Source organism: Akebia trifoliata, chromosome 5, assembly GCF_017979445.1.
Source record: "Akebia trifoliata isolate Shusen 1 chromosome 5, ASM1797944v1, whole genome shotgun sequence".
Lineage (NCBI taxonomy): Eukaryota > Viridiplantae > Streptophyta > Magnoliopsida > Ranunculales > Lardizabalaceae > Akebia > Akebia trifoliata.
This window is the reverse complement of record NC_141379.1, coordinates 34,363,492-34,378,996: the sequence shown is the minus strand read 5'-3', so window position 1 is coordinate 34,378,996 and position 15,505 is coordinate 34,363,492. Positions and strand designations below refer to the sequence as shown.

At 35.5% G+C, this 15,505-nt stretch overlaps 1 protein-coding gene and 1 long non-coding RNA gene across 3 annotated transcripts; one reads left to right on the top strand and one right to left on the bottom strand.

Moving 5' to 3' along the window:
- The first annotated feature begins 1,299 nt into the window (after window positions 1–1,299).
- On the top strand, window positions 1,300–13,590 carry RSH1 (RELA/SPOT homolog 1). 2 transcript variants are annotated; one of them, XM_086444154.1, is made up of 24 exons: window positions 1,300–1,654; window positions 1,760–1,947; window positions 4,657–4,845; window positions 5,095–5,160; window positions 5,339–5,431; window positions 5,569–5,700; window positions 5,831–5,932; window positions 6,046–6,123; window positions 6,199–6,270; window positions 6,891–6,998; window positions 7,182–7,279; window positions 8,719–8,779; window positions 8,897–8,959; window positions 9,052–9,108; window positions 9,184–9,285; window positions 9,499–9,657; window positions 9,783–9,914; window positions 10,003–10,089; window positions 10,165–10,236; window positions 11,789–11,875; window positions 11,980–12,436; window positions 12,871–12,932; window positions 13,020–13,088; window positions 13,188–13,590. In XM_086444154.1, the coding sequence occupies exons 1-24, from the start codon at window positions 1,630–1,632 to the stop codon at window positions 13,290–13,292; spliced, it is 2,664 nt and encodes an 887-aa protein (XP_086300280.1). In that variant the 5' UTR covers window positions 1,300–1,629; the 3' UTR covers window positions 13,293–13,590. The 2 variants fall into 2 exon arrangements, with proteins under 2 accessions (XP_086300280.1, XP_086300279.1); XM_086444153.1 differs by having other exon boundaries at window positions 11,780–11,875.
- A 601-nt stretch (window positions 13,591–14,191) lies between these two features.
- Window positions 14,192–15,505, bottom strand: LOC147402482 (uncharacterized). The gene is made up of 2 exons (XR_015178901.1): window positions 15,464–15,505; window positions 14,192–14,622 (listed from the first exon to the last, which is right to left on the bottom strand). It is a non-coding gene; the product is annotated as an uncharacterized LOC147402482 (long non-coding RNA).

The window sequence follows — 15,505 nt, the reverse complement described above, 5'->3', positions numbered from 1 at the left end:
TCAATTTTTTTGATGATTAAGTTGTAATTTTTTATTTGCAATTATGATTTGTGCATTTTGAACTATTTCGAGAAGATTTACCTACTATCGAAATTAAAAAATAAAAAAAAATTAATTCACATTTACAACGTCAAGTTCACCATTGAATTACTATTGAGTTCAATTGTTTTTTTTTTTTTTCTTTTTCTTGTGAAAATATTGTAGAACTCGACAGTAATTAAATAAAAAGTGATGAACTCGATATTAAGTGTCTCTCCCCCTTTAAATAAATAAAAATCATAATACTTAAATGTAATCTTAATCCTTATCTTTCTACCACTTTAATTCTTATCCAAATAAAGAAATTTAATCCAATTAAAAGTCTATCCATCTTAGGATTTGCTTTTCATTTATCTCATCATAATCCAACTCAAATAAATATTGAACTAACTATGCCAAGTGACATATGTGTATGCCTCGAGATACATATTGAGTGGTGCAATACAAACGATCCACATGAAAATGATTTTATCTCTCAATTACGATATGTCAATCAACTCAACTGTGAGCCAAAATCATCTTCCGAGATATAATTTATAATCGTTAATTTTGTTAAAAAGAATAACCTTGAAAGATTTTTGAATAATGATAAATGCACCTAATAAATCATATGCGGCCTGTACATGACTGATATGGAAGGGCACAAAATCATAAATTTTTTTTATTGTGCATCCCAAAAAGAAGATCTACGGTTCTGTGTCCTTGTCACATGTTTGACTTACTCGTGCATTCATGACAATTCAATTTTTTTAATTTTTAATTTTTAATTTTTAGGTTAGTTAATTCTATTCTCATTATTAATTTTAATTCATAATATATTATCTTAATTAATAATAATTTTTTTCTATATATAATATGTTTATATAATTTTTAGATGTAAAATTGTAAGAAAATAAATATAATGATAATAATTATTTTTTAAATATAAGGGTCGTGATGTGATTCACAGCAGAAATTATTGGTAACTCGTGCTCGACGCGTGCCTACGTTTAAATCCGACTCAGGATCCAATACGGTATCCCGTTCCTATAAACTAGGTTAGATGTCCAAGTGGCATGTATTACTTGGTATAAAACACATTGGGCTCTTAATCAAGCCGTTTATTTAGTCCAATGTGTTTAAATTCCAATTAAAACTTACCACGTAGACACCTAAAGTTTTAATAGGAACGGGACACCATTCTGGATCGCGACTCTTAAAATCCACCCCACGAAATCTTCACCTATAAATAAGAAAAAAAAAAAAAGAAAAAGAAAATACAAATATCTCTTCGGCTTCGATACGGTTTTTGTGTGGCCTTCGCTCTCTTCGTTCGTTCTATCGCCCGCCAACCCTTTTGTGGATTGGATTCTTCAAAAAAATCCGTATTTTGTTCCGAAATCGAAGATTCAGACTTTGCGATTCGATTCAAAGCTGAATTAGATATCGAATCCTAGTTGAAAGAGTGGTAATCTCTTCTGCCTTGTGCGAGGAGCTCTGGTTCATCTTATTCGATTCAGGTTGAAGAAGCACCGTGAAATTTCTTCTATGTTCTTATATGTTTTACTGGATTCAATGAGATTTATCTGTTTCGATGCTCAATAAGGGAAAATGGCTGGCTCTTCTTCGATGTCAGGTGAATTGAGTTTACTCTTCTCCAATTTTCAACATTTTAATTATTATTCTTGAAGAGGCTAGGGTTTTTTGATCATGTACGGTTATGTGGTTGGAATTTTTGTAGTTTCTGTGGAATGCGTGAACCTTTGTAAGTTATCGAAAGGGGAAGGAAACGGGAGATATGAGTGCAGCGTCTTATCGTGTGCATGGAAAGCTCCGAGGATCCTAACTGGGTCTCTTGCCAGTACGGCTCAGACCCAATGTTCTACGTCGTTGGGTGGGCAAACAAGAAGGAAAAACGAGCCGAAATCGGTAAGTTTCTCTATTAACCCTAAGTATTTTGGTTCATCTACTAAGCTTTCAGTGAGAACACCATAATTGGTGATTTATAATGTCTGTAATTTGAGTTTATTCTTCGAATTCTTGACGGATTGATTAAAAAAATTATTTTGGATTAAATTAGAGTTTGTATGACAAAAACACCTAAAAAATGGAATTTTATCCCCTGAACACATTCAGATTCTGTTCTATGTAGGCAGTTTTTGTTTGTTTCACTGAATTCGATTTGGTCGTAATGTTGCTCTATGTGTGTGTTCTCTCTCAATCTGGTATTCTTTAATCAAAACTGTGGTATCTCAATTTTTTTATATGAATTTGTATCGATCTATAAAGTATAGATTACTGAGATAGAAGCGAGTTTCTCGTGGAAGTTTCTTCGCTTTTGGCAATGGAAGGTTCTCACCGTGTAAAAGATTCTTGCTTTTAGTATGCAAGTTTGAGTGTTTCTAACCATAGTTCCGCTAACTTGAATCGGTATCAGAACTATGTTACCCCAACTCTTCAAATGGATGTGTTATTTTTCTACTGTAAATGTCGTTTCCATGGTGTACAATGCTTGTGTCTTTGCCATAAGTTGGGCTTGGATACTTCAGAGATCTTTCCAAGCATGGATTTTGGGGCACTTGGGTGACGCCATGAGTTGGGCTTGGATGGTCATCTAGCCACTTGTTCGTACTATTCGTGCTCTGTCTATTGGGGATTTTGACTAATACCTGTCATATTCATGTAGTTTTATTAATTTATTGATCACGCTCAGTACTCTTTTTTGTAAAAAAAAAAAGAAAAAACATGTAAACAATACTAAACAAGTCAAGAAAAAATAATATCCATAAAGGTGATATTATGCTTTAAAAAATGTTCATAAATGCGTTATTATCCATCAAATAATATCCATAAATGTGATAATATCCTTTAAATAATCCAAGTTCCTTTTTGATAGATGAAGGCCTTACTACGAAAAAAGAAACAAAAGTGGTCAAGGTTACCTACCTAACACCACTCAAGAAAAACAATCAAAACAAGAACGATGACAAAGTCACAACTTCCATTCGCTCCCACTCGATAATAAATTCCTGAAAAAACACGCCCCTAAATTTATTGAGGGTTCGAGCACACGTTAAAGTGCAATAAATACACTTTGGAAATTGGAATCTGAGGGTATTTTGCTAACAAATAGTTTTTCTAAGGGCATTTTCGGTACACAATCCAATTTCCAAATTGTATTTATTGCACTTTAACATGTGCCCTTAGGGCACGCATTAACAAGACCCATTTATCAAAGGATCTCTATAAGTAGAAATTGAATCCTATAGGTTCAAATACCCAATTATTACCATGTGTATAGATCATCCTATATACACAACCTTAATGATTTCCGATTGTTGCTACAGGACAACAGAAAAAGGATAAAGAACATAAAAACTCATATAAATTGATCTTCCTTCCTCTATGAAGGGGAAAACACCTAACATGGATGAATCATGATTTCTAGGTTAAATTGGATCAATATGTGCATCTCCAATGGTGGAATAGGCTTGCAAGAAGCTTAGAGGTTTTTCATATAAAAAGAGCTAAAGATTCAAAACTATTGTATGAAAGTATGTGTTTTCCTCTAGTGGACCACTGTGCACCTGACTGAATATCTCACCTAGGTATGCACTTGGAAACCTAGGAACTCGCTTAGCACCTGCCTTGAAAAGTAGGCAAGCACCTAGTCTAGGCTTGCATTGGTGGTCTACTGCCCACCTCAAAACAGCCTGATTGCTTATCGCTTATGTGCTACTCTTTAACAGCCCTGTTTCCAAATAATGTTTGATGAGATCTTTAAAGGTGAAAAATGCCTTTCGTTGTGTGTTCTAGAATGTTGAAATCATAGCTGCTTTTATGTAGTTGACACATGATGTTTGATGGGTTCTTCCCTCCCCAACCCCACCCCATTAGTTGCTGTGTCCAGTGGGATTGCAAAGTCTTGTTGTATTCATCCTTGATGAAAATTGATACTCTTGTGAGGATAGGAAGTATAATCTTTATGCATGTCCCGAGGATATTGTTGCTTCTTTAACTGGGAATGGCATTTTGATAGCTTGCTAAGTTGGTAAAGTCTGTGAGTGTTGAGACCTCTACCTGAGTTCAAAAGGCACCGTCACCCCCTGAACTACTAAACAATTACCTGTTAGCCTATCAAAATAAAGTGTCAAGCAGTTTATGTTAATTGGTGACTGTTCCCCCAGGATCCTTCTTCACTGTTTCTCCTTTCTAACTTTGACCTACAGAATCTGTTATTTGTTGGAGAAAGGCAAGCTTTAATTGCTTTATTCCAACTTTGTTGCTTGTTTTGGAAAATACAAATGCAGATGAAGGTGGGTGGGCATGTGGCAGATTGTACTATAGATAGTCTTTAGCTTGATTGGTTGATGTTCTGAACCACAATCGTGAGATTGCAGGTGCAGTCCCAGGTCCCCTTCGAGGAGAAAAGAAAACCAAAAATAGCTCAAGTCACATTTATTTTCTTAACATTCTTTATTCCTTTTGGTAAAACCATTTCTTTCTCCTTGAGTGTTTAGATAAGCCTAACTGGATATGTATGGAGAGGTCTCTTTATTTTTGCTTTATTTGCACTATTTGGAAGCAAATGTCATATAGTTGCTAATGTTCGTGGTATGCAAATGTTTCCTGTCATAGCCTTTCCGGAGATGTGGAGCTCTTGAGGTGGGAGGCTGGTACTCCACAGAAGACATGGTTTCTGAACTTCCTTCAAGGTTCTTTAAATCAAGCCTACTTCACGTTGCTTGTAAAAGATGGCACTTGTGTTGTTCATCGTCTTCTTCTTTAGAATCCTTTGATGCGATTTCTCCTGAAACATTGTGGGAGGTATGATATGATTCTTGCTAAACCTTGCACCTTTGTTTTTATAAAAATTTAACAGGCTTATTGTCTTTGGTATTACTCATTAGTTTATCCTATTCACGGGTTTGATTTATTTTTTTGTTTCTAACAAATAGTGGTAAAATGATCTGTATTTATGATGTTTGGCTATTTATAGTCACTGAGATGAATCTGTTGTTTTTTATCTTGACATCTTATGGTTTCTTTTAATCATTTTCATTTGGATGGTCTCAGGATCTTAAACTAACCATTTCATATCTTCCACCAACGGACTTGAGATTGGTACAAAGCGCTTTGATGGTAAATCATTTGTCCAGTTCTCCCAGCTCTCAGTTGATTCACATTGGTTTTATTTTATTTGGTCATGCAACTTTTAATTATCTGGGAGATGTGGTGTTTGATAATCTCTGATGCTACTATTTGCAAGCCATCTTTTTTTAGGTTGATGATCATATCTAATCATTGTTGGTCAGAGCAGCTGGCTTTTGAGGCTCATGATGGTCAGAAAAGACGAAGTGGGGAGCCTTTTATCATTCATCCGGTTGAAGTTGCTCGTATCCTTGGAGAACTTGTAAGTGGAGAAATTTTTTTTAATAACGAGTTTGTTTTAAAATCTCCATATTTGCCAGTAATTTGATTTCTTGCACTATTTGGTTACTTTTTGTTGTGATTAGCACTATGGATTGACCTCTGGCTTTTCCTCCCTAGGAATTGGATTGGGAATCGATTGCTGCTGGATTATTGCATGACACAGTTGAGGACACAGATGTCGTTACTTTCGAAAGAATTGAAAAGGAGTTCGGTTCTACTGTCCGCCGTATTGTAGAAGGAGAGACTAAGGTGCAGTTTTTATTTATTTGTAATGGTTAATGTGCAATCCCTATATTTGTATTGCCTCAATTAAGTGGGATAAACTTCTAATTTGGTTTGGATGCACTTCGTGTCCATTTTTTTCTCTTTGGTCAATAAGGTATCCAAGCTGGGTAAACTGCAATGTGATGCTGTAAACAATTCAGCGCAAGATGTAAAAGCTGATGACCTGCGGCAGATGTTTCTAGCCATGACAGAAGAGGTGTACTTTCAACTCATGGAATAGAACATATGGGAAAGGGACCCTGTGTTATCTCTGTTTTTTTTTTTTTTTTCAATTGGTCACTAAACATGTAAACATTCCATTGTTTTCAGGTTCGTGTTATCATTGTCAAATTAGCTGACAGGTTGCATAACATGCGTACTCTTTCACACATGCCTCCACATAAGCAGGTAATTACATTCTTGATTTGATGTTAATGAATTGTATTGCTGTTGTTGTTCTTTACAATATTAATCTGTTTGCAGTCCAGTATTGCGTTAGAGACGTTGCAGGTCTTTGCCCCTCTAGCAAAGTTACTAGGGATGTACCAGATTAAGGTACTTCCATGCACTTCTTTTTTGACACCTTTGTTCCTATTTTCTGCTTTTGATTTTCAGATATGCTTTTCTTTTTAAAAGTTGCCCCATAGAGTAAATTATCGCTGTTGATCATGTATTGTCCAGCCCAAAATCCAATGCATGCTATTTTGATCATTGTTAGACCACAAGCCTATGTGATCATTACGTTATAGTTTTGAGAATGAGGGTAACTGGTTGAAGCTCCGAGTTTTCTGGCCTCCCTTTCTATTCAGATTTACTTGCTCTGGAGTATCGAAATTGATTAAGTAAGCTTGAAAGATGTATCTGTAAATTCTCTATATCAATTACTTGTTCATGTCCTCTAGTAAAACATTTCCTGCTATTGTGCCAAGTTATCAAAATGCTAGCTGCAATAGTTTGCGCTAGGTTTCCAACAAATATAGTTAAGGTAATTCTGTGAAATTTCAATCTTTTTTAGGACACTAAAGTTCCAGAATTGAAGATTGTTCCCCTTTGAAGTCCTCTATTCATCTATTATCAAACTATTCCTTGATGATGACCCTGTTTTCATGGTTATATTCTATTTTTATGCACTTTCTTTGCATGTTTATAACACACATTCTTGTGATCTATTGCAGTCAGAACTAGAAAATCTTTCTTTCATGTATACAAATCCTCATGATTACGCTAAGGTCAAGAGAAGAGTTGCGGACCTGTATAGAGAGCATGAAAAGGATCTTGTAGAGGTATTTGTTTATCTGCTCTTCAACAAATCTTTAATACTTTAAAAAGCACCAGAAAGAAGTTAACAATCCTTGGTGTTACCAATTCCACTGTTGGAGAATGCTTAGGTTTTGACCTAAAAAATATTGTTCAATCATTTGTGCAGTTTGGGTATCTGCTTTCTAAACTCTTGTACCTTGTTCCAGGCAAAGAACATTTTATTGAAAAAGATCGAGGATGATCAATTTTTGGACCTTGTGACGGTAAAAACAGAAGTTCGCTCTGTATGCAAGGAACCTTACAGGTTAGAAAAAAAGATTCCCTAACTGTAGTCTCTCTCTCTCTCTAATTTGATCAATGAACCTCACTCTGGTATTTTATTTGCTTTACATTTCACTTTTTCCGCCTAGTTGATGAACTTATCTTGCTATGTTAGGTTTGATATCATTATCCATAACAATGGTGTTAGAACGTGATGGATTCATCTGAGACACTTCCATTTGAGAATTGAATAAGGTGTTTAGTTGTTTTGTAACTGCTGTAGAATTAATAGTATCAATTTGAAACTAATATAATAACCCTATATGGCATAGCTATGGATATGGATGGCACACATCTAAACATGTGTGCCAACACTCATATGGGTATATATGAAGATTTTTCTCATTGACTCGAATGCTTTGTGAGATGGTTTGGTTTTTACAGAATTGTCTAGTTTGGGCACATTTTGTTAGGAATACTAAAGATTTTATACGCCAGGAGATCTGTTGTTCACAATATTTTTCAAGTTTGGAGGCTTTTTTTTTTTTCTTGGGGACATTTGCCTCTGCATTTTGGAGGCACATAACCATCCTATATTGGAATTTAACTTTGGAAAAATTATCTTAAATGTGCCCAAGGGAAGAAAGGTGTAAGCCAAAAACATGTGGATAATCATGCAGCAAAAGACTGCGTGTAGAATAGACTGAACGTAGTTGTTATATTTAGGAGGCTCATGCATGAATCATGGAGCAAACAACTGGAGCTTTTGACTTCAGACCAGGTGAAACAGAATAGAGAAGAAAATCGTAAAAATTGCATCTGGGTGCAGTAATCTTATGATGGTCATCACCTTGGACCATAGATTGACAACACCAGAAGTGCCCACTGTGGGAGCTTCAATGTTGATTCCCAATGCATCATCATGGCTCAAGGAATGTTCGAAGAATCATTTCATATCATCAAGTCTCGATCGACACTTTAGCTTCACGTCTAGTAAGGTACTGAGACGATAATATTAAGAATTTTTCTCTATAGAATCATCCCATCTCAGAAAGTCTTGACTGAGATGTTAGTTCCACATCTGGTAAGGTAATGAGATGATATCGATCTAAAAATAATAATACTGGACAATTCATATTAAAAACTTTTCTTTATAGTATATGTCAGAAAAATTAGTATCAGTTCATTAAAACATCATATTTGTTAGCTTAATTTTTTCCTTTAAGACATCTCGTCCTGTCCTTGTAGCGATATGCTCCATGATACAGAGATTTTAAACCTTGTGCACTCGTTACTTCAATTAAACTGAAACATCTTTTTGACTTGCACATCATTGATTATGTACACAGGGTAGCCATTTCATTCTACAAATATCTCTACTACTTGAATGATAAATCAGATAATATTCTTATTGATTGTTTCAAGTGGCTTTGTGATTGGTGTTAGACTGTTACCACGTAGTGATATCTGTTGTTTGTGCAGTATCTATAAAGCTGTGCTGAAATCCAAAGGTTCAATAGACGAGTTCAATCAAATTGCACAGGTTTGTGTTGATAGTTGTCTCAAAACACCTGTAGATGTATTCATTAGCATTTGTACCCACTTTTAATTCCATTATCTGATAATCGTTTTTTTTGTTCATTGTTTCTTCATTTACCAGCTTCGTATCGTCATAAAACCAAAGCCATGTACTGGAGTTGGGCCTTTATGTACTGCCCAGCAGGTGAGTTCCTATCTATGTCAAAGTTGTCACATAATATCATTTACGACATTGACATGATGTTTTGCCCTTTTTCTTCACTCTGTTATATGCAGATTTGCTACCATTTTCTTGGACTCGTCCATGGAATCTGGACCCCCATTCCTCGAGCTGTGCGTAGTTACATTTTCTTCCATTTTTTCATTTCTATATAAACTCAACAGTTGATATTGATTTATTATTAACAGATGAAAGACTATATTGCAACTCCAAAACCTAATGGTTATCAAAGTCTTCATACTACACTGATACCATTTCTGTATGAGAGCATGTTTCGGTTGGAAGTTCTGGTGAGTTGTTGAATACGCATTCTGTTTTACTTTTTTCAGAAGATTCATCAGTTCAGTTTGACCTGTTTCCCAAATCATTTACATGCTTCACCATGTCTTGATTGTAAGAGTTTATTTGGTTTATTTTGAGGCCTTTTTTGCCGCTTCACTCATCCTGTTGCTTTGGAATTCTGTCATGGTATTTATCGCGGCTCTTTTATTTACTGTTGGAAGATAAGAACTGAAGAAATGGATCTGATAGCTGAAAGAGGTATTGCTGCGCACTATAGTGGAAGGGTATTTGTTACCGATTTAGTTGGACATGTCATGGCTAAAGGAAGAAATTCAAGAGGAAAACCTGTCTGTCTGAACAATGCAAACATTGCTCTCAGGGTATTATATCAATTGTGCTTTGTTAAGTTTGATAGTGATATTATCTTTGTTGAAGGATTTCCTGATGACCCACTTAAAATTTTCACTTGATTGCTAATTTATGTATCAAATCCTGTTTTCTATAGATTGGATGGCTCAATGCTATTAGAGAATGGCAAGAGGAATTTGTTGGGAACATGTCATCTAGGGAATTTGTGGACATTATCACAAGAGACCTGTTGGGGAGTCGTGTCTTTGTGTTTACTCCAAAAGGAGAGGTGGGTGGATATCACCACATATTTTTATAATAATATTATTCTTATTATCTTTCTTTCCTACCTTTTATCATTTCTTCATATTTTACAGATTAAAAACCTACCTAAGGGGGCTACCGTGATTGACTATGCTTATATGATACACACTGAAATTGGCAACAAAATGGTGGCTGCGAAGGTTTTGTTCTTACTCTTTAGTGGCCTAAAGTGTGTTTGAGATCAGAATTTTACTGGGTGACTTTTATTGTTGCAGGTCAATGGTAATCTTGCTTCTCCCATGCATGTACTTGCAAATGCTGAAGTTGTGGAGATCATAACATACAATGTCAGTGTATTCTCAAATCTGTCATAGTTACCATCCTGATGCATTTTTACCATATTTAAAAAACTTATTTATTTAAAAAAAGTTAAATGTTTTATCCATATTTCTCATTTTAGTGGCTTTTTAAGAAATTTATGGTAGATTATTTGAGGATGTAATGGGGTTAATTCTATCTCTTCAAAAGTTACATATGACAGGGACATTATTTCAGCTCACGCCCCAATTTGGGGCTGAAGATTTACAAATTTCGTCTAAAATTATAGTATGTTTTTTTTGGATAAGTTAAAATATTATTAGAGAAAAAAGGGGATGAGATGGCCCCAAGGATACAAAACTAACCAAAAAAGTGGAAAAAAACCAGAAAAGAAACTACGCATCTCCTAAATTACAAACGAAGTCCCACCGAACAACAAAGTCCTCAAAAAGTAGCCCCTTGAACTCTTCACAAGCCTTTCCCCAGAAGAAAACAGACCCAACTCTGAAAAAGTGAGCTCATCGAAAGACATAGTGTTATCTTTACATTTTCTTTACCTTGTATTAAAATTTCTTCTAATATTGTAGAGTTTTATCTTTACATTTTATTTATTATATGTGAATAGCTTGTTTCACTAACAGATAGCCCATTTCATATCATTATTATATATTAAAGGTGAGACTAGTAAAAAAAAAAAAAAAATAATGCCTCATTTTGTTTCATTCTAAAGCTGAACTTATTATTGTTATTATTATCTTGATCTTTACTAAACGTGAATTTAATACCATTCACCATAAATTTTAATAGAATTCAGAAGTCTTCCTGTAACAACTCAATAGACAAAAAAAAAAAAAAAAAAGATTTTTCCCTAGATAATATGCAATAGTGGAACGGGATTGGTGTAGCCAACCCCATGGTGGGATACAGTTTTGTTGTCTGAGTAGGGGGAAATAAAACATCAGTCATGTGTGATTTTGTGAAGTGGGGAAACTAGGCCTGAGAGTTTTGTTGGGGATCAATCAGAACAGTAGGTAGTTGAGAATCCCACAAGTGTCCAACACCTTTAATGCCTTCCCGCCTATTGTTGTATTCCTTTTCACCACTAGGAAATCCTTGCTCACTTAACACCATTTCACCTGGTTTACAATGCAGCATCACCGTTTCCCTAGAACGTCCTAGAATGAATCAAAGCCGATGGGTTCGGGTTCATGTTGGGTTTCTACACTATTTTGACAGCTGCCAACCTGACACAACCCTCCTTTATCCGGGCTTGACATCATATCATGTTCTGCACATTCTAACTTAAGATATGGGCTTATGGCGCTAGATAAAATTGAGTGGCAAATAGTAAAGATGTTCCCAAATTCAAATAGTTGGGTACTGTAGATGATGATGTATCAGTATGATTACTTATATGGTTTCTCCTTTTAATGTAGCCGTAGTGTCTTTATTTGATGGATTTCCACTTTTCAACTCTTTGAAGCTTATAGTTTGCATCAATATGACAAATCAGCTCAAATAATTGTTTGTTCTGTTCTCTCTATGGTTTCTCATGGCTCATGATTTGCATAGTCTCTGCAGGCTCTCTCAAGCAAATCTGCTTTCCAGAGGCATCGGCACTGGTTGCAACATGCAAAGACCCGTAGTGCTCGTCACAAGATAATGAAAGTAGGTCCTTTTATATGGTATAGCATATTCTTCTATATGGTATAGCATATTCTTCTTTGTTATTGGTTGCCTCTGCTATATTAACCAAAGGCTATTATTTCCAGTTCTTGAGAGAGCAAGCTGCGATGTCTGTTACTGAAATAACGGCAGATGCTGTAAATAACTTTGTTGCTGATGCTGAGGAAGAGCATGAATTAGAAAAAGAGCTATTGGAGTCTTCAAAAGAGAGCAAATTCATGTTGAAGAAAATTTTTGATAATGTAACCACTGGATTGTTTCCTTTGAAGAACATAGATACCCCCCCGAGTCAAAATGGTACCCTTGGGGTCCCCAAGGTTAATGGGAAACATAACAAACATGTGCAACATATGAGTTTGAAGGCCCATGGAGAGATGTTATCACAGGGAAATGGTATTGCCAAGTTGATTCATACCAACATTCCAATGTACAAGGAAGTCTTACCTGGTCTGGACGGCTGGCAAGCCAGCAAGGTTGCTTCTTGGCACAATCTTGAAGGGCACTCAGTACAATGGTTTTGCGTTGTATGCGTAGATCGAAGAGGTAAAATTTCACGTCCTTCATGATACTGAAGTTTATTGTTTGCTTCAATTTTGTTAGTATAAAATCTGATGTACTGTTAGAGTAGACTTTAAGCTCCGTTTGCCAAAGCATACTAGGAGAAAAGGCATTAAAAATCAATGGTAGCAAAGGACTATAGCAATCTTTCTGTGGAAATTCTCTTCCAACCGTTCCACATATTTTTTCTAGTCATTAAAAAAAAATTTACCCCACAGTATTATCATTTTATTGGTTGATATTTTACATAGAAGGCCACGGTAGGATTTCCCTTCAAGTGGTGATCTCCAATCTCTGTATGTGTGCTAAGAGTATCAGATGCCATTGGAGCAGCGCTTAGTTCTTTATTTCCTGTATTATGTATATTGAACTTATAGATTTTTTAGTAACCATCCCTACTTGTATTACTAAAATTTCAGGTATGATGGCGGATGTTACATCAGCATTGACAGCTGTGGGGATTGGAATTTCTTCTTGCGTGGTAAGTGATGCTTAAAATTTCTACCAGCACAGTTAAAATGCTTCTGGTTCTCTTTAACTAATGTACAAACATTTTTTGAATAAGCAGGCAGAGATTGATAGAAGAAAGGGTATGGCGGTTATGTTGTTCCACATTGAAGGTAGCATTGAGAGTCTGGTATGTCAAACTGGCCCAACTTCCTTTTTTTTTTTTTTTTTGGGTATACAATCCTGTTCTCTGCGTGTTCCCTGATATAAGAATGTGATTGTTTGTCAGGTAAATGCTTGCTCGAGTGTTGACATGATCCTTGGTGTTCTCGGCTGGTCTGTGGGTTGTAGCTGGCCAAGCTCATCAGACAACCACCATTTTCTCGAATGCTAATTAAACAACGATAAAGCCGACATGGGTTATGGAATTTTGTCATCGGAAGACTAAGGTTTAGTGGAATTTAGATGTAAATTTCAATGTTAGTTGGGTTTATAGATGTTTTCTCATTTATTTGTTGGAATCCCATGGAGAAATAATCCTACAGAAAGCTAATTGAGCAAGTCTGTGGAGTGAGGAGAATGTATATAGAGAAAAAGAGTGGTAGTCTGGGACTTGAATGAAGGCTCTTTCTTGCAAGCTCTTGATAGTCAAATATATTTATACAAACATCTAATGAAATATGTTGTTCATATGGGTATGATTATAGTGAAGTATTTCCAGTTAATAGATAGATATTTGACATTGTGACTCGATTGATTGTGTATTTGCACTATGTTGGACATACATGCAAATTGGTAAGTTGGGCAAAGCCAGGAGAATGAACCATCCTCTGTAGAACGAAGTTACATATAAACAACTCCACGGACCCAAATCCATCTGTACCCAAAAATCAGAAATAATGTCAACTAAACTTACTAGTAACCGCATGCCAATGTAAACGCTACTCTCTATCCAACTCTAGCATTATTTTTCTTTCTTCAATGAATGCCCTCCAAATGTATTTTTATTTTGTGTTTTAGCCCAAAAAGTATGGATTTACAAAACCCTAAAAAAAAAAAAAAGTTCTCTACATCAACGATTGGGGGTGTGCCATGTCATCGAGAATGGCCTCAAAACACTTGATTAGAGTTTTAAAATCTGAGCTTGTAATTGAAAAATATCGTTGTGTAGGAAATTAAAATCTAGAATTGCGATGAACTTCTAAAATCTAACTTCCTCTGGATTAAAAGATAAAATAAGAACACCTGTAAAATATTAATATGATATGAAATAAAATTGAATGAAGCCAACAGTGAACCAAGTTTTCACTTTAATTTTAGACAGTCCTTACATAATATCAAAATATAAAATAAAAATGTAACCGCTTTCTTTTCCCCTTCTCGTTTTTTATTTCATACTCTAGTAAATTCTTACAAACTTCATATCCGAATTTAATAGGGATTTTTTTTATTTTTTTAATGGATGCCCAAGAGTGAGGTAGCGATGTGAGAATGGTACTGATTTGCCTATCAGAATTTTGGGGCTTACCAGCTAAAGCCAATTCTTTAGCCAAATTTCAAGAAGATCTTTCAAGGGTTGGCCTTCTATAATCTTCATACTATAATACTCAGCTTCTAGTTGATGAGCATTATCATTTCTTCCAGGTGGTCTAACGATGTTATGTTGTCGTCAAAACTTGGAAGGAGGCATCGACATATCTTTTTAACAAAATTTAGTGCTATTTCTACCACAAAAAACAAATATATCAAAATTTTAACATTGAAAGTTGAAAGTGGGTAACATTTAAATTTGAGTGCTGATTTTCTAACTCAACTTGACAGAATAACTCAAAAACTCAATGATGTGGCATGTGCAAGAAGTGTAGATTTTTCCCCCTCAGGATACACAACTACACATGTTTATTGGGATATGCAATTGTGTATCTTGATGAAAAAAAAAAAATCTGCGTCCTTGCACATGTCAAGGAGTTTTTGATTTAGTCTGTCACGGTTTGATAAGTTTGGGGGTCCAACTCAAAATCAATTGGCAATGAGTGGAGAAGCCTAGGAGCTTATAAGGAGCGAGACAGGGTAATGAGTGTCCAATGCGAGACTAAACTCAACATACCCCTGCACGTGTGGGTTAGACTGAGCTAAAACACATGAAGATATGAAATTGGGTGACGTGGATGAGAGAAAGATTAGTGGAGAGGCCCAAGAGCTTATAAGGAGAGAGGCAAGGTAATGAGTGTCCAATGTGGGACTAAACTCAACATGAGTTAGAAAATCATTACACTTTAAATTTAGAGAGTTGCTATTGCCACACCAATTTTTACTAATGCCACACTAAATGTGTGCGATTTTTTGGGTGATTTATATAGGAATTGGTTTGGCATTAGTAAAAGTTGGTGAGGCAATAGTAACTATCTAAATAGTGTAAACTAAACCAAGTTCTCTTCTAGCAACTACTCTGTGTGTGTGTGTGTGTGTGAGAGAGAGAGAGAGAGAGAGAGAGAGAGAGAGAGATGTTTTGGGGTATTTATACAAAAAGAGCAGTCAATAAAAAAAATTTAGAATGAGCCATACATATTTATATATCGATGAGCCAATGTTGAATAAGATTAATGA